Source organism: Ambystoma mexicanum, chromosome 9, assembly GCF_040938575.1.
Source record: "Ambystoma mexicanum isolate Mex_15411 chromosome 9, UKY_AmexF1_1, whole genome shotgun sequence".
NCBI lineage: Eukaryota > Metazoa > Chordata > Amphibia > Caudata > Ambystomatidae > Ambystoma > Ambystoma mexicanum.
In genome coordinates, this window is record NC_090931.1 from 1495152293 (window position 1) to 1495170460 (window position 18168).

Below are 18168 nucleotides of genomic sequence, written 5' to 3' on the forward strand. Positions count from 1 at the left end.
AGCATTTAACTGATATCCGGCCAATGAGATTACTCTCACTCTTTCTCTAAGAGGTCCCTAAGGGGACACTTCATTGTGGTCTAGAAGCCAATTAACACGGACTTGGAGGAGCTTCATTACTGACAGTCTCTGCTCATGCTCAGGAGAGAAGTGTCTCCCTGTCTTGTGATTAGTGTATCTTGTTTCAGGTGATTAGTATCTCCTGTTCTGCGCAGCCTCAGTGCAGTCCTGGGACCTTCCACATCACTCAGTCTCCCAGGACCTTCCTCTCTTCCTTAGTGGGTTTGCTCTGAATCCCGCAAGAGGTCACTGCAGAATAATCCATTCAGGATCTCTAGGGAGAAATCCACCCAAGATCACTGGAGAGAAATCCACCCAAGATCACTGGAGAGGAGGCCATCCCAGATCACTGGGGAGAAATGGCTGGGAAAGAGCCAGATGAGGTGAGGTGCCCCCTGGGATGTTTCTTTGGGGACATGAGTCAATGCTGCCAACTGGACACATGTCATGGGGCTCATCTTCAGCCATCACTGGAATTTTAGCCAACAATGCGTTGGATTCTGGGAGTTGTAGTGTCACGTGTCCTGTTAAATATGGTCTTTTAAGTGTAAGAATTCCCATCATGAAACGTGCTGTTGTCTAGATAAACAGGACTGGCTAAACGTGTCTTTTATGACCTGGCACTTTTTGCCTTGTATGCAGCACGTATAATTATATTTATGGAAAGACAGCTGAGTGCTCAGAAACGCTCTACATAAGTTATAAGGTTGGCGAGTGGACCAATGGCCTAACAGGGGTCTTTACAATGGTAGTGAATAATGAACAGGAAACGATGGAGGAGGCAGAGGAGGAAAATACAGGTAGAAAACCTAGACAAGGGACAGTATAGAGTGCCAGTACACCGTGTACATTATGTATACTTATAATCCCCTGTAAAGGAAGGTGAAGCTGGGGATTAATAGGGCGGGATGATGGTACAGTAACATCTCCTGCATCTCATGCATGTCTCCAGAAGCAAAGCGCTGTCTCCTATTGGCTTTAACATAGGGATCATGAATACACTGTCTGGCAACCATTCTGCAGGGCAGCACCAAGGCGATGGGTGGGGCTTTGTGCTGAGCACTGCACATGCCTCGTTTCTCTGCTGGATGTGACCCTCACATATGTCGCTCCAGGAGCCCTATTGTACCTGGTACCCGTCCAGGTGTCTACAAATATAGGTTTAACATTCCCAATAAAACCCAAATCTAAGCCTCTATTGTCCAGCAGCATTGTAATGTATTCACTATTTGTGTATTCTCTATAAACTTAAGTGTATCATACTCTGAGGATTTCTGTGCATGTACAGATCCCCAAGTGCACATATATGAATAGCCTGAGCCCCGGCCTATCCTTTTCTAAAGTTCTGTGGGTCTCTCAAACATAGTGGGGCTCTCCTCATATGGGGTAGAAACATGAGGAGAAGGATGGCTACCCCAACAGAGTAGCAGATGTTACAGGCAGCTATCATCAAAGCCAAACTCTCAGACTGTCTGAATGAGAGTATATGGCTCACGGTAAGAAACTCCTGAATGTGTAGGTGAGCGTCATGAAAAATCCATTGCGCCTTATGTACTTAGCGGTTCAAGCATAAAACCATTATATTACAGAGATCATTGTCAAAGAGAAAGCTCTGTAGTCATTCATATGTTCTCGGAATGCTCTTTATTTTTATGCAAAGCAGCGAGGAGCCTTCAGTGCTATTTGTTCCATTACCCATTCTAAGATGGTTATTTACAGTACAATGGGAGTCACCCGGACTGTGCATCTTAGAGTCACATTCTCATGTCAGAATTTATTTGTCTGTGTGTGTGTTTTGGTTTGCATCAAACCTTACACAGATTACAAAGAGAAAAATTACAATATGTATATATATTACATGGCCACAGTAGTGGCCATGTAGTTATGGTTAAGTTGCTGTTTCCACGGGAAGAGCACGTTTTGGGCGGTTTATAACTTCGCTCCCCCTGGACGAATTCTCACCAAACTTTGCAAAAAAAGTATATGGCCCACTCTGAATTTGCAAAGTTTGGTGAGGATTCGTCCAGGGGGGAAAAAGTTATAGTGGGGTCCCAAAATTTCTTTTTTTCCCATAGACTGAATGGGAAAAAAACTGGATGGATTTTCACCAAATTTGGACCAGGAGCAGCGGCTTGGTCCCGAAAGCGTGCTTTTGCAGATTTGGTGAAAATCCGTCCAGTAGTTTTTTAAAAAATGACCAAAAAGTGGGTCATAAAAAATTAGTGATATCTGTGTTCGGTCCGCGAACACACTTCCCAGTTCGCTCCGCGGACAGTGTCCTGATTGGCCGATCGGCTTACGTCATGTCCGCGGACATGCAACGTGTTCGCTGATTGGACGGTGTGGAGCGTGAAGCGCGTCAGATTTTCGGTGGCGCCTGCCATCTTGGATTTGCGGACGTCCGCGGACAGCGCAGTGAAACTTGGTTCAAAATTTGTATTTAGTAGAGTGTGTTGGTGTGTAGGAGTGTTTGGGGAGGGTGGGAGAGTATGAGATAGGTTGAAAGTTGTGTTTTTTCATGTGGTAGACGTTCTTGTTGTGTTCGATTTGTCTGCGGACATCACGGATAATGGAGGGTGTTCTGAGGACTCAATATGTGTCCGTTTTGTTCGGAAGCAAGCTGAAACTGTTCTAAGAACACTCGCGGTGTCCGGAAATGTTCGTAAATAAACAAAATGGGGGTGGCCTGGGGATGCTGTCCGTTTTGTTCTCTGGCAAGTTGAATGTGTTCTAAGAACACTCGCGGTGTCCTGAAATGTTCACAAATTGACAAAATGGGGGTGTCCTGAGGACACTGTCCGTATTGTTCGTTGTGAAGTTGAAAGTGTTTTAAGAACTCTCGTGTTGTCCTGAAATGTTCGTAGGGGGTGTCCTGAAGATGCTGTCCGTATTGTTCGATGGCAAGTTGAATGTGTTCAAAGAACACTCGCGGTGTCCTGAAATGTTCGTGGGGGTGTTCTGAAGACGCTGTCCGTATTGTTCGATAGCAAGTTGAATGTGTTCTAAGAACACTCGTGGTGTCCTGAAATGTTCATAGGGGGTGTTCTGATGACGCTGTTCGTCCTGAGGACGCTGTCCGTATTGTTCTCTGGCAAGTTAAATGTGTTCTAAGAACACTCGCGGTGTCCTGAAATGTTCGCAAATAAACAAAATGGGGGTGTCCTGAGGAAGCTGTCCGTATTGTTCGTTGTGAAGTTGAAAGTGTTCTAAGAACTCTCGCGTTGTCCTGAAATGTACGTAGGGGGTGTCCTGAAGACGCTGTCTGTATTGTTCGATGGCAAGTTGAATGTGTTCTAAGAACACTTGCGGTGTCCTGAAATGTTCGTAGGGGGTGTTCTGAAGACACTGTCCATATTGTTCAATAGCATATTGAATGTGCTCTAAGAACACTCGTGGTGTCCTGAAATGTTTGTAGGGGGCTTTCTGATGACGCTGTCTGTTCTGAGGACGCTGTCCGTATTGTTCTCTGGCAAGTTGAATGTGTTCTAAGAACTCTCGCGGTACCCTGAAATGTTCGCAAATAAACAAAATGGGGGTGTTCTGAGGACGCTGTCCGTAGTGTTCTTTGTCAAGTTGATTGTGTTCTAAGAACACTCGTGGTGTCCTGAAATGTTCGCAAATAAACAAAATGGGGGTGTTCTGAGGACGCTGTCCGTATTGTTCGATGGTAAGTTGAATGTGTCCTAAGAACACTCGTGGTGTCCTGAAATGTTCGTATGGGGTGTCCTGAAGACGCTGTCCGTATTGTACGTTGTCAAGTTGAAAATGTTCTAAGAACTCTCGCGGTGTCCTGAAATGTTCGTAAATAAACAAAATGGGGGTGTGCTGAGGACGCTGTCCGTATTGTTCGTTGTCAAGTTGAAAGTGTTCTAAGAACTCTCGCAGTGTCCTGAATTTGTTGTCCAGTTGAAAGTGTTCTAAGAACTCTCGCAGTGTACTGAAATGTTCGTAAATAAACAAAATGGAAGTGTTCTGAGGACGCTGTCCGTATTGTACGTTGTCAAGTTGGAAGTGTTCTAAGAACTTTCGCGTTGTCCTGAAATGTTCGTAGGGGGAGTCCTGAAGATGCTGTCCGTATTGTTCGCTGGCAAGTTGAAAGTGTTCTAAGAACACGCATAATGTCCGCGGATATTAAAAGTTTCCATGGGCCATAGTTGAAATGTTTGACTCTATGGGTGTGATATGCTGCGGTGGTTGTGGGCAGGGCATAGAGTGTTGGGTGCATGGCCAACTTTTTTTTTTTTTTGGAGCCTCATATTTAGTAGATTACAAACCAGAGTACTGTGCAATTTGCTTAGTTTCTGTGTTTGTTGCTAAAATCATTGGGACTGAGGGAGAAAAGAAATCCATGCTGGATTAAAAAAAAACCTTTTTTTGTTATGCTACAGTTTATCTGTTTGTTTGTTTTCAGTGTTCACTTGTTTCTGGCTAATGTTTTATACATAGGCTTGTTGCATTTTTTTGGAGCAGTAACATATTATTTATTTGTTTGGATATTATAAAATTTTGAAGCAGTTAGATACCAGTAGGCGTATTCTAACTGTCTATTTTTTGATATATTTTAGTGGTATTAATTTATCTGTTTGGATATTGTTAAATTTTGGGACAGTTAGATACCAATTGGCATATTCTAACTGTCTATTTTTTGATATATTTTAGTGGTATTGATTTATCTGTTTGGATATTGTTACATTTTGGGACAGTTAGATACCAATTGGCGTATTCTAATTGTCTATTTTTTGCTCTAATTTAGTGGTATTCATTTATCTTATTAGTTGTTGTAGAATCTTTGGGCAGTTAGATAGCTTTTGGAATATTCTAACAGTTTACATTTTTTTTACTACACGTTTACTTAGGGTTTAAGTACAGTTTAGTTATCAAATTTTGGTTTTAAGAACATTAAATAAGCGTTTGTAAGATTTGCTGGTAATCTCTGCTTTAGAGTAATGGTACTATCATTACATTGAAACCATCCACATTTCTTTTTTATATATGCAGTGTAGTGCCCTGAATTGGTTGTGGCTCCTGCGTGGTAGATTATACCTATTGTTGTGAAGGTTGTTTTACCAAGTGATATTTGACCATGTGGGAATCCAGTCAGCTAGCAGTTGTTTTTGATACCATCTGTATTGTAACGTAGGAGCATTAGTATTACGTATTTACTATGTGTTTGTATTAGTAATGTGGAGCGATTATCTGAATTGCAGGTAGAACATAATCTACCATGGTTTGCATTTTGTACAAGTTGCTGAAATGGAATGGATTCACAATTAGGTATTGATATATGTATACAAAGCATTCATTGGGGATTTGTTCTTATGTCACATTGTTGGAGAGAGTGAATATATGTTTCCACATGTATGAAATCTGGAAGATTTCATTTATAAGGTATGTTTTTGTTTTCCAGTACTTGTAGTAAGTACATTAGAAATTCTTGTGGATCTTCCTGTGAGTTTATAGTGAATTTCACCATTCCAGCACAGTAGTCCAATTGTTGTCTTATTCCATAAACACTATATGTGTTATCAGGATTGTTTGCTGCATTTCTGTGAAGTACTAACATTTGCAAACACAATGGGTCTGTACTGTGTAAGTAAATGTTGTCAACAATTGGTGGTAATTGAAATAGAATATTCATTGCTACATTTGCATAGCAACTTACACCAACTATATTTGAGAGTTTAAATGGACCAGGTAGTTCTGTATCTGACTGCTTTTTTTGGAGTTTGTCTTCCTTCTTTGAAGAAGTACCTGGTTTACTTTCCCTAATTGATTCTTTTTTGCTTGTGGTACTTGATGAAGTATTAGTTTCTTTTACTCTCTTTGGAGGATTTGCAGTGACATCATGTTGCATTTCTGTTTGATTTATTTTTCTTTTATAACGTTTTACTTTTTGTGAAACAGAATATGTGTTTAGATGGGGGGTGTATAATGAGCGAAGTCTATTGTATTCTAAAATGCAAGGAATATCAGCGTTTACTTTACTTGCATCAAAGTTGATTATAAATAGACCGTCAAGTGTACCTAAGCGTGATAGTGCTACATAGCTCATGCCTTCTTTAAAGACTGTGTTACCAATATCTATCATGCTTTGTCTAGGGTAAGACCTTGTGATTTATTAATTGTGACTGCGTATGCAAGAGTTAGAGAAAATTGTTCTCTGCGTACATACATGTCTTTGAAGAGAAGGAATCGAGCTGTTGAGCGTCCTATCCTTTTTACTTCTGAAAGTTTGTCAAAGAGAATATGAACAAACTGAATTTTGTTGTCACGTGGGTATGTTTGAAAGCCAACAACTGTACCCAGTGCTCCATTAACTAGTCCTTGGTCCACGTCAAGGTTACGTTTAAGCACTACTCTGCAATTTAAGAATAATTTTAATATCTTTTCTAAGCCTGCTGTTTTTGAGATTGATTTTTCTAAACTATTTAGTCTTGTTGTGGCTTGGTCACACATAGGTAGTGTCATACCATGTACATCTAGTTTGTCTGTGGCGCTAATTTCCATTATTGGTTGCATTTCTTTACTCAACATTATTTCATTGAATTTGAAACAGCTTGCAAGAGTTGGCATTAAGGCCATACAATTGACATTTTTGTGGGCTAATTGTTCCATAACATCTGTAGCACATGCATTATCGCCATAAAGTGCATTAATGTGCCGGGTTTTCAATATTGCTTCTGTTTCCTTAGAAAGTATACCAACTCTGATACTTTTTAAGATGTTGGCATAAGTGAGATCTGCAGATTGTCGCATGTTTTCTGTTAATTGTTGACAAAGGTTGACATTTCCAATGCTGCCAACAGTTTTACGGCAGAGTTTGTGTCCTAATGTTTTAAAAATAGGCTCACCTTTTACTGGTGTCAATTGAAGAAGATCTCCGAAAACAATAATGTGTTTTCCTGCAAAGAGCTCTTCATAGTTTGTTTTGAGTACTTCTTGTAATCTGAGGTGAATCAAAGCCAACATTAGGTTGGAGACCATGCTCACTTCATCTATTAGTAGCATTTTCATTTGTTTCAATACTCTGCATAGTTCCATTGCAGCTTCTGCAGAAAGTTTGTAATAGTCTAATTTGTTCTGGTGTTCTACTGGCAATAGTAGTAATCGGTGTAACATGACACCACCTATGTTGTAGGCAGCTAAACCTGTGGGGGCAGTGACAACAGCTGACAGTTTGTTGTTTGTCAATTGTTGAAGGAACTTACTGATGATTTTGATTAGGAATGTTTTGCCAGAACCAGCTTCACCACTGACGTACAGTAGTATAGGTTTATAATTATGGCAGGAACATTCTTTATTTTCATGTTGTACACAATGTGCAATTTGTTTTGTTACTTCTTGAAAAATGCTACGTTGCTTATTGTTTAGTTTTGATTTTAGTATAGTTAAGTCTTCTTTATCTTCATACTTACACATGGTGTTTTCTACTTCTATCATAGCTAATTCTGCCTCATTTATTATTAGTGGTTCTCCCAGTGGTTCTTGGCTTCCTGTTACAGAAGGTTGACTACTGTCAGGAGTTTCTTTATCTAGTTGGACCTGGAGTTCTTCTTCGTGTTGCTGTTCATTGTGCAACATTGTTTTGTACTGTGTAAAGTTTACATCAGTTATAGTGCTTTCATTTGCTTTGAAAGAATCTTCATATGAGTCATAGTTATCTAGTATTTCTTCTTCTTTTCTCCATGGTTTAAAGAGTTGTAGCAGGGACATGTAATATACTTCTTTATGTTGAGGAGTCTTTAATGACAATTTGATATGATTCATTAAATTTGGTTTAGTGAGTTTAGCTAAGCTGCCTTCACAGTTTGTTACTCTGTATTTACTTTTTTTTCATCAGGTTTTATATTATTTTTGTATGTGTAGTTTTGGGCTATGTGGTATACACACATGGTTTCCAAAGTATTACTTCTGTTTGGGTAGTATGTGTCCAATAAATTGTTTTTTTTAAATGTCTTGGCTGTTGGGATCTTGTTTGGCTATTGTTTCTATATCTTCGTAGGATTTTAGAACTCTTTTTCTAGATTTAGCTGGACCAAGAATTAGCCATACTATATTTTCAGATTTACCATACAATGCAGTACCAGTTAAACGATCAACTGTCTCATATGATCCACATTCTCTATGGGAGAGCATTTTTATGCCCAAGCTGTATCATTTCTGAGACACTGTTTTATCTGATGACAGGTCATTCCAGAGGTCTTGGAGCTCTGTCTTTTCTGCTTTGGTTAAGTATGCTGTGACATATTGTGCAACTGCAGTAGAATTGTCTGCAATGTACTGCACGTCCATGTTTGCATTCCATAAGTGGGCAATGATTGCATTATAATCATTGATACATTTTTCTTCTTCTTTTCTTTTTATGTAATATGTATTTTTAGGTGACTTACCTTTAACACTATGTCTAACTGAAGACATGAGGTTGTTCACTTGACCTGTATTTGTAACTGGACTAGGAAAACCAAATCGGCATTTGGTGTAGTATTTTCCTTTGTTTTTGTATTTGCAACGACAATATTTTCCACATTTGTGTCTTTGAATTTGTAAAATGTGTGCATGAAGATCACTATTTGTTACTTCTAATGGAATTTCACAAGTGACATATTTTTCAATAAACTGTAAAACAGTGGCATCACTGTCTTGACCAAATTTAGGAGCATCTTTAATCCATAAAACCATGTGGATATGTGGTGCTCCTCTGGCTTGGTATTCTTTTCTCCAAAAGAAGTGTTGCACTTCTCCAAGGGGAGGAACAGTTTTATTACAAATAAAATGTAGCATAGCAATGAAGCGATGGTGAAAATATCTTGAAACATTAACAGGATCCAAAGAACAAAGTTCTCCAGGTGTTAATATATCTATGTTTGTTTTGTTTTTGTTTGATATGCGTAGGAAATCATGGAAATCTTCCCATGCATATTCTGCACAACGTAATGTAACAAACCGAGTGGGTGGTCCAAGGTTTCTGATCATACAACGTACATCTCCATGACGCCGAAACCAGTACTCTTTAGTACCACGCATATTTGCTAATAGATTTGTAATATTTGATTGTAAAACCTCATCCTTTTGTTGCACTTTTTGTAATAATTGTGTAGCTGTCATATTTTGAAAGTGTGATCCTGATTTTAATATGTGTGCAACTCCGTAACATAAAGTTGCTAGTTCACTTTCAAAGAGTAGGTGGAATATGTATTCCCCATTTTGTCTAAATCTGGGATCTTCAGAATACATCCGTAATGAGCTGTATTCTGAAGCTGATATTTGAATAGGTCTATCATCGTACCTTCCTCCTTTGCCAGTAGGAAAGAGTAGAGGAACAACACATGCTTCTATACTTTTTTCCCATATGCTGATTGGTGATCCTTTTGTTTGACGCATTTGGTACATTTCCAGTGCATCTTCTATCATGTCATTAGAGTGCTAAGGATGAATTGTATAATGGTCTAAAGTATTTGATATTGTAGCAGGATCTAGGAGCTCAAATTGACCAGCTTCTTGTGTTTCTTGAATTATTTCAGTTGTATCCTTCAAGTTTTCTTCATTATTAATTTCTTTGTAATATTCATTAGTCTCTTTAAGATATTGCAAGGCATGTCTAACTTTATGTAAATCTACCAGCTGTTGCCATATTTTTTTTGTCTTTTTTAGGTACTCCATTTACTTAGATAATTAAAGATTGCTGCATTGGACATTGCACTCCTAGAGTATGCGCATTTTCTTTTAAATCTAATGGTAAATAAACTACTTTTCCACGAATGCCTTTTACCAATTCAGAGGGAGGTAATTATGCTGTTTTTGGTTGAAGGCGTATTATTGCTTGAAATGGGGGCACTGTTTGAATTATGATGCTCTCATATAAATTAAGTTGTTGTAGGGGCTTTGGTAGTGGGTATAATTCCAAATAATTTGTGATAGCACGTGAAGGAGTTTGGTTGTCAAGTTTTGTAGTGCAGTAACTGCAAAGTATTAAGGGGTCAGTTATTTCGTATTTGTTTTCTGCTACAAGGTAGAGAGCTAATTCAAACCATTTAGAATCTTCATTGTCTTCTATTTTGTATGATAGGTCTACAGTTTTTGTGTTACTTTTATAAAAAGTTCTGCGGCAACATACACACACATGGTTTGGTACTTCAGCTGATGTACTTTAAAATTTTAGTATTTCTTTTTGGTATGTGTTTAGTAAAAGGTTGCCATGTGTAGAATTGTTGCTAATTTGGTTTAAAGCTATTTCATTCTGTAAGTGGCTTTCACTTCCAAAATATTTTTTCTGGATATAGTCAATTTCTTCAAATAGGTATTTTGCTGTACTATGTAGAAGGATGTTATTTAAATTAGCTAGTGCTAAAGCAGGACTTTTAGCATAGTACAGTTTATAGACTAGAATTCTTATAGTTGAATGATGTGTTGATATCCTTTTGATATCATGGAAGGTGGTTTTACAAGTAGGTCATGTAATGCAGGCCAATGAATGTCCTTGTAGTCCTGTGTACGTGCGAACTGGACAGGTGTCCATATTTTGCAGTAGTTTAATTTTTATTTTGTCTTTGCTTTTTACATATTGATTGAGGAATTGGCGTAAAGACTTGAAAAATTGTTTGGGAATGTTACACATTGACGTGCATGGCTATTTGTACACTAGATGTTCTGATTCAGTTGAATGGAGGGGTAATTCTACGTTTTCAGGGCATATTTTTATAAGGAGTACTTCTTGTTCCATTATGGTATTATTCACTTTTTCATAACCTCGACCACTGCTATGTATGGCAATTGTATTTGTTTGCTTTTGTTTGTACGCTTCTTCATTAAAGTATGGTTCTGTGCTCGTAGTGTGATTCCATTCACCTCCGCAGATACTTAAGAAGTTATTTCTGTTGACATTTTGTTTATTGAGAAGTCTTTTTTGTAATTTAGTTATTAGTTTTGTTAGTGGTTTCATTTAGTTTAACACTAAAATAAATAACATCCTTTTGAGAAGAATTGCACTGTCTATCAAAGCTTCTAAGATTAATTTCCTACGATAGGTTTTAAGCATTGAACCTGATTTTTCTCCTGTTTTTATAAGATTTTGAAGGCCTTTGTGACGGTACATTTTGGCTAAAATACTTTTCTTGGTATGCTTACTTTGCACTATATCAAAATGTAAAGAAGCAGTTTTATATGTAGTGATAACTGATTTTCTGTTAATTGTTTTTTGGTTTGTTTTACATTTTGATAGAGGAGGCAAAGTTTTTGTACTTGAAACTTCTTGTGTTTCACTAAATGACTATATTAGCTGTTTTGTTTCAACTTTTTTTTACATATTCTGCTAGAGATGGATGCTTATGTTGGACACTTTTATTTTCATGCGCTCTACTTTTGCGTTGCTTTCTACAGACTTGACTTTTGGTAGGCATTCTTTAGGGTCTGTTGAAAAAAATAAAGAAGGTATGGGTTGGGGTGTTCTGCAATGTATGTGTGCTGTGTGCATAAGTGTTTGAGTAAGATGATAAAGATGTATGTAATGGTGTGTGATTGTGCATTGGGAACTACAACTAGTAGGGTTGGGTATTCTTGAATTTATGTGCTACTAAACTGGGGTTTAGATGACAGAAAAAAGTAAGCTAGTGGTGTGGAGAAGTACAAATAGTAAATCTAATGTATACAATTAAAACAGTTGTTTGTTCTATAATATCAAAATTCAAGCGGTTGAGTTGGGTAATTTGTGTGGCCAAAAATAGGAATTTGTGGGCCATTCTGGCTGTAAATTGCGAATGTTGCACAATCTCTATTTTTAGGCACAGAAATAGCATGAATTAACTTTACAGCGTGTTTCAGTAATAATACAAATATTAAGGTGTTATTCTACTTACTTTTTTTCTAAAATGAACAGGTTACTTCTTAGTTCTTCTTTGTTCTTCAAATTCGGCTGCTTCTTTTCAGGAGAATGGTCTTCACTGCAATTGTAAAAGAAACAAATTAGCAATTTTGTTTGTATATAGCACTGTTTTTAATTTAGACATTTATTTTTTAATTGAAATCCTCAGCGCCTTCCTCAAAACAATGAAAACTATCTTATTTACATAAGATACGTCACACCAGTTCAATACACATGATATGTTCTTAATGAACAAATTGTATTGCAATGACTAACTGTAGCAAACAAAATATCTTTACTATGTCTTGTGAAATTTATAATGTAACACTGAATACCACTATTTCTATAACTAAGCTCTTCCAGGTAATAGTGCCTCAATGTCATGCTTAAATTAAAGTAATTAAATAAATAAAGAAATAAAAAAAAATATTAAGTCAGTTTGAAAATGTGTTCATGTACTGTACAGAAAATATGCATACCTGTAGTTTGTGTTCATGCATATGGATATGCATGGAGCCCCAAGTAGACATCTTGGAGACTTGTACAGTATTTCTTGTAGATGGTGCTTGCCAATGATATGACACTTGTACTCAGAGAGATTCACAATACATTTGCAGTGCTGATCTATGATGATGCAGTTAGATGTAGAGGTCTTGAATGTGATTGGTGGATGGTCATGTGACTTCTTAGCTACATCCAATGAGGGAATGGCACAGAGAGTGAAGTGGAAATGGTAGAAGGGTTGTTCATGTTACGATATGTCCGCGGACATGGCGGTAGTTCGCGGACATCGGGTGTTACATCCGGGGATTTTTGGGTTCAGAAGTCATGCAAATGAGAATGAGCACTGAAAGGGATTGGTCAGGAAAGTTTAGTGGGTGTGTTGTGCCAGGAGAGTGTTTCTCAGATACTCTTTTTGCTGAGAGAACAACAGATAGCTATGGCTGTGTGTTTCAGAAAACAGATTGTTTGGATTTTGGGAGATTTGTGGATACATTGGTTGAAGGTGCATGCAGAAAGCTGTGGAGTAGCTGTAGATCTTGGATTTCCACATGTGGAAGTACATTGGCATAGAGTACGTCTAATGAAGTGGTTGGACTTGCTACCTCTCTGTGCTACTTTGGAGACAGAGCAACATCCAGACATAATTGTAATTCATTGTGGAGGGAACAGTTTAGGACATGTGTCTGGAATTTCTTTGCAATTTGCTATGAAAGAAGGACTTGGGAAGGTCATGGACATGTTTCCTAATTCTCAAGTAATATTTTCACGGATTGCGCAGAGACAAATGTGGCTTTGTTCTTCTTCATTTGGTCCACAAATGGAAAAAGCAAGGCGCAATGTCAATAGGGCTGTGTGTGCTTTTCTAAGATATTTTGGCATGTCCTCTTTTCACAATGAAAATATTATGTTTCGTAGTACATACATTTTTCGCAGAGATGGAGTCCATCTTACTTATGCTGGCAATCAGATTTTTCTGAGAAATGTACAAAATTCATTGCAACCTTTTTTAGAATTACAGCATCCATTTTGAAGTAGGCGTTAAGTATTTATAATTTTTGACATACACACACCTCCCAAAGGCTCTTTTCAGAGCCACCACTTCCTCCCAGAGAAAATTGCAATGGTTATGATAGGGTAGCAACCCAATTTTTTAGATGTTCGCAGGCTGTCCGTGGACTTATGAAAATACAAAGGGCCCTGCTTCATTTATTTTCACTTCTATTTTTTAACTGTGAAAGGCGGCTCTGAAAAAAGCCTTATTTGTTTTTTGATTTTTGTTATTTTGTATTTTTTTGGTTTGTTATACACGACACACTAGGAGAGGAGGGGAAAGGAGGGTAAAGGGGGGGGGGGACACCAACCACAGGGATAAGAAAGGGCGAACTGAGAGAGGAAGAGGTAGAGTGGGTTTTATTTGGGTAGTGAGCAGGTCTTCTCGTGCTCTGAGACGATAGTCTCAAAAGCACTGCAAAGTCGCTCCCCGCTGCAGAGTACTGTGTCACAATACATACATACAACTGTGACCCTCGAAAGGTAAGGGTCATCAGAATTCTGTATGGCCTGTGAGGCAGCTTGAGGAAGACGTTGTCCCACAGAGGTGGTCCTTGTGGTGACAGGATCAGAAACGGAGGATGAAGTAGAGGAAATCAACCTACTACGTTCTTCGCAAGGTACAACCTTGCGAATAGCCCCAGAGTGAAATGACCTCAGGTGTCGCTTTATGGTATTGATCCCAAAGCTGTACGAACCGTGCCTCCCGCGACTGCATATCATTGCAGGTGACACGGTTCGCACGAGCCTTAGGGCCATTCCCATGAATAGTAAACAACCACCACACCCAAGACTAATGCCTAGTGCGGGTAGTAGGGATTTCCTCTACCTCATTCTCGTCATCCTGTTCTTCCTCCTCTACATCCTCACTCCTGTTCCCCTCTTCAGGCCCTTGGGAAGGTGGTGGTGGTGGAGGGGGTGGGGGTGGTGCTGAAGCAGGTGCAGCACCAGGTGGCAGTAGTGCAGCCAGGGATGCCATCTCAATGGTGTAATCTCCAAGTTGCAGGAAGAATAGCTGTGCTCTGAAAAATAGCCAGAAACACAATGAGAATAAGCTCTAGGGCGTGGTCTTTTATAGGGGTGCTTGTACGTGGTTCGCGGACTTGCGCGCTGTCCGCGGACAGATCGAACACAAAAAAAGGTTCCAAAAGTCTCAAAAAGTATGTAGAAACTCAAGATTAGTATGTGGGAATTGTGCTATGGTGAGTTTTTATTGAAAAATATTGTGGATTACTTGAAAATGTACTTTTAAATTGTTCGGGGAAATGAACAGTGTCCGCATTCAGAACACGCGATTAGCGTGGGCGCCGTCACATGATCCCTTCGCGAACATGTCCGCGAAGGAAGCGCCTGTCCGCAGGACACCAAATGCACGGACATTGGTTTGCGCATGCGCGTTGATGTTCTACGGACACTGTTCGGGTCCTGAAGTAAGTAAAAGTGTGTCACACGTCAAACAAACATTTGTGGACACCGCGTGTGTTCTAGAACAATTTCAACTTGCTAGCGAACACTATGGACAGGTATAATGTTCTTTAGGACACTCTAATTTTCGTTTCGGTACGAACATATCATGACATCGCGTGTGTTATTAGAACACTTTCAACTTGCTAGCGAACAGTACGGACAGGTATAGTGTTCTTCCGGACACCTCCATTTTCGTTTATTTACGAACATTTCAGGACACCAATTGTGTTCTTAGAACAGTTTCAACTTGCTAGCGAACACTATGGACAGGTATAGTGTTCTTCAGGACACTTTAATTTTTGTTTCTTTACGAACATTTCAGGACACCAATTGTGTTCTTAGAACAGTTTCAACTTGCTAGCGAACAGTACGGACAGGTATAGTGTTCTTCAGGACACCTCAATTTTCCTTTATTTACGAACATTTCAGAAGACCCGCGCTGTCCGCAGACACCTACTTTGTTTTTTTAAAAAAAAGGAAACTAATTCCAACACAATATAAAAATGTAACTTTATTTAACATATATTAATCATTTATGACAGAGAAGGTGAGGCAGAAACGGAAACAAAAACAGGAAAATTAGGGGTTTCAACATCATTGCTATCAGGTGAAGAAGGGATGGAAGTCTCATCAAAACGTTTTGGGTTATGAAGAGGGTTTGGGGATAATTGACTGGGATATGGTGAGGGGGACAAGTACATGTGGGGCAACTGTATGAGGTTTTTGTTTTAAAATGCTCTTCAACAAAAGTTTTCAAATTATTAAAATTGGTCAACAATAAATCCATTTTTTCTTTTATTATTTTTTATTTTTTTATGTTATTTAAACAGATTGTATGGTTTCCATATTTGAAACCTTTAACCTGATCATGTCCATTCTTCCATGATGTGTCTTCAGTTTGATGTACAGTATCCTGATAGCAGAGCTTGGCAACACTTTATTGTGCCTGGGTCATGTTGTTGATCACCTCTAGTTTCTTGACAATTAGAATCACTAGTCTTATGAGTGCCAATGTTATTTTCATTTTTTCTCCTTCTACAAGAGTCTTCCACCACTCATCAACATTACTTGTCATGTGACTTCTAATGGTGTCCCCATATATATATATATATGTTAAATGTATATAAAACAATAATAATCAAATGGTTTATATTGTAAAGTGTTTACCATTTGTTTCACTATCTTGTGACATTTCCTCATGTGGGAAATGCTCCTCTAGCCATTCCAGAGTACTAGACATTTCTGTGAAATCTAATACAGAAAGTTTACAAATATATGAGTAAAATGAAGTACACTTACTATTTCAGGTAAGATATGTTCAAAGTATTCTGTAGGTCTGGTCTTGTTCTTAGTTCTGTAGTGTCTGTGAGCTAATTATGTTGGAAGCCAATTTATCTTCTTCTGGTATATTCCATTTTAGAACATATTGTATTTGAATGAATGGTTAGTGTGTTACATATATGGCTTACATTTCTTATGTATTACTATATATAATGTGTATGTGTGCTGATTTTTGAATTTGTTAAATGTTCCTATGTTATGATATAACAATCATACATACCCCCAGAGTTTTTAGGTAGTGGTACTGTTCTCCGAACATGCCCGCGGACATTAAAAGAGTTCGCGGACATCAAGTTCAGTAGAAGAGGTTCAGTATGTTCCATATTACATGTACATAAATTCAAAGTTATTATTGTTAAGTTGCGCTACTATAAACCTATGAAATTCAGTGAAAAAAAGATTTTGTCCTGGTTGGTTAGGATTGGCAGGGGCAGTTGTGGTGAATAGAGACGCTATAATGAGACTTATAGAACGGGGGCAGAACATCAATAAAGAATCATTTGACAGGAGAGAGTGTGTTAGACTAGGGAGTGGAAAGTTGGAGACTGGGTGTTGGTGAAGAATCCCAGGCTTTCACAAAAGTGTGTGGATAGTAAATTCATTGGTCCCAAGAGGATTGATGCTGTACGTGGAAGTGTTGTCATCCTAGAAGGAGGGGGGGGTGTGGTCTCAGGGCAGGTTAGCAAAAGCCGAGACTGTGAGGGATGGAGAATGTGAGGGAACTCAGGGAGTGAGTAATGAGCAAGTTATGTGCGAGGATGGTGAGGATGAAGAAAGGAGGCCTGGATGTCGGGGAGAGTGAAAGTACGAGTTGTAAAGTGAGTGGCTCTGAGGGTTCCAAGAGATTTGCACGCAAATCTAGTTGGTTGAAGGATTTTGTTCAGTGAAATTACTCTTGCTTTACAATTGCTTTGTAAGTTAGTTACATTTTTATTTATTGTGTCTTTATTCAATTCTTGTTGGGTTTTAGTTTTATGTTGGGGAGGGAGATATGTAATGATTTGTTCTGTGTTGTTTACTTTTGCTTAGGTCCCTGTTCCACGAGCCGAGCTGGAATCTACATGTGGGCTCATGAGGCAGAGGACGGTTGAGTTGAAGTGAGTTAGTGGCCGTATGTTGGGCTCTGTGGTGGGTCCACTCTATAATAAAACTTACCAGGAAATACACCTGTCCATGTTAAGGACTCTCCTTTCAGTTTCCTTATTGTTCTCTTTGTAAACCCCATCATTTTAGACATTTAACAATTTCCTTCCAAATGATATTACTTTGAAATTTCCGCCATATCTTTCAGACTTCTCTGGAGATCGCGCTACATATGGTAAAAAAGAATGACCTTGTCGCCATGGGCAACCAATGGATATGTCTAGAAACGATTTTCCGTGAGAGGATTTTCTGCCTTTTTATTTCCCTTCCCAAATCGGCCGCGTACCGATTGAACAATAAAGGTGCTGGTAGGAAGCCATCTTAAGGTCATGCTCGACCTCTGTACAGCCTCATTCTCACCTTTTTAGTTTTATGTAACAGTCTCAAGAATTTGAAAATGCTGGTGTCTATATCCCAATTTCTCGATTTATTCAAAAATGTGTGATCAAATGCTAATGAATAATCTAAAAACGCCACATAAAGAGGCATATTTCCTGGTCTTAAAGCAGATCTCGCCTTAATTTTAATATAAAAGAAAGTCCTGTATGAAAACCTGTTTGCAAAGGTGACTGGATATTACCTTCATCCACCCAATCTTTATTCTATTTAACAGGGCTATGGAGAAGGTTTTACTACCAAATTGTGGCCTCAGAAATATATTTTTTTTATAAGGTTTTGCACAATAAGTTATTTGCAGAAGAGTCAGTATGGTACATTTAGTTCAGGGCTGTACATTAAGATTCAAT

At 38.6% G+C, this 18168-nt stretch overlaps 1 protein-coding gene across 1 annotated transcript in view; it reads left to right on the forward strand.

The window, feature by feature from the left end:
• The first annotated feature begins 236 nt into the window (after positions 1–236).
• The window catches only part of LOC138489290 (zinc finger protein 271-like), a 29150-nt gene continuing 11218 nt past the window's right edge, over positions 237–18168 (forward strand). The window contains exon 1 of the mRNA XM_069616991.1: positions 237–443. Within this exon, the coding sequence (XP_069473092.1) occupies positions 420–443 (24 nt within the window). The 5' untranslated portion in view covers positions 237–419. The remainder of the gene's footprint in view (positions 444–18168) is intronic.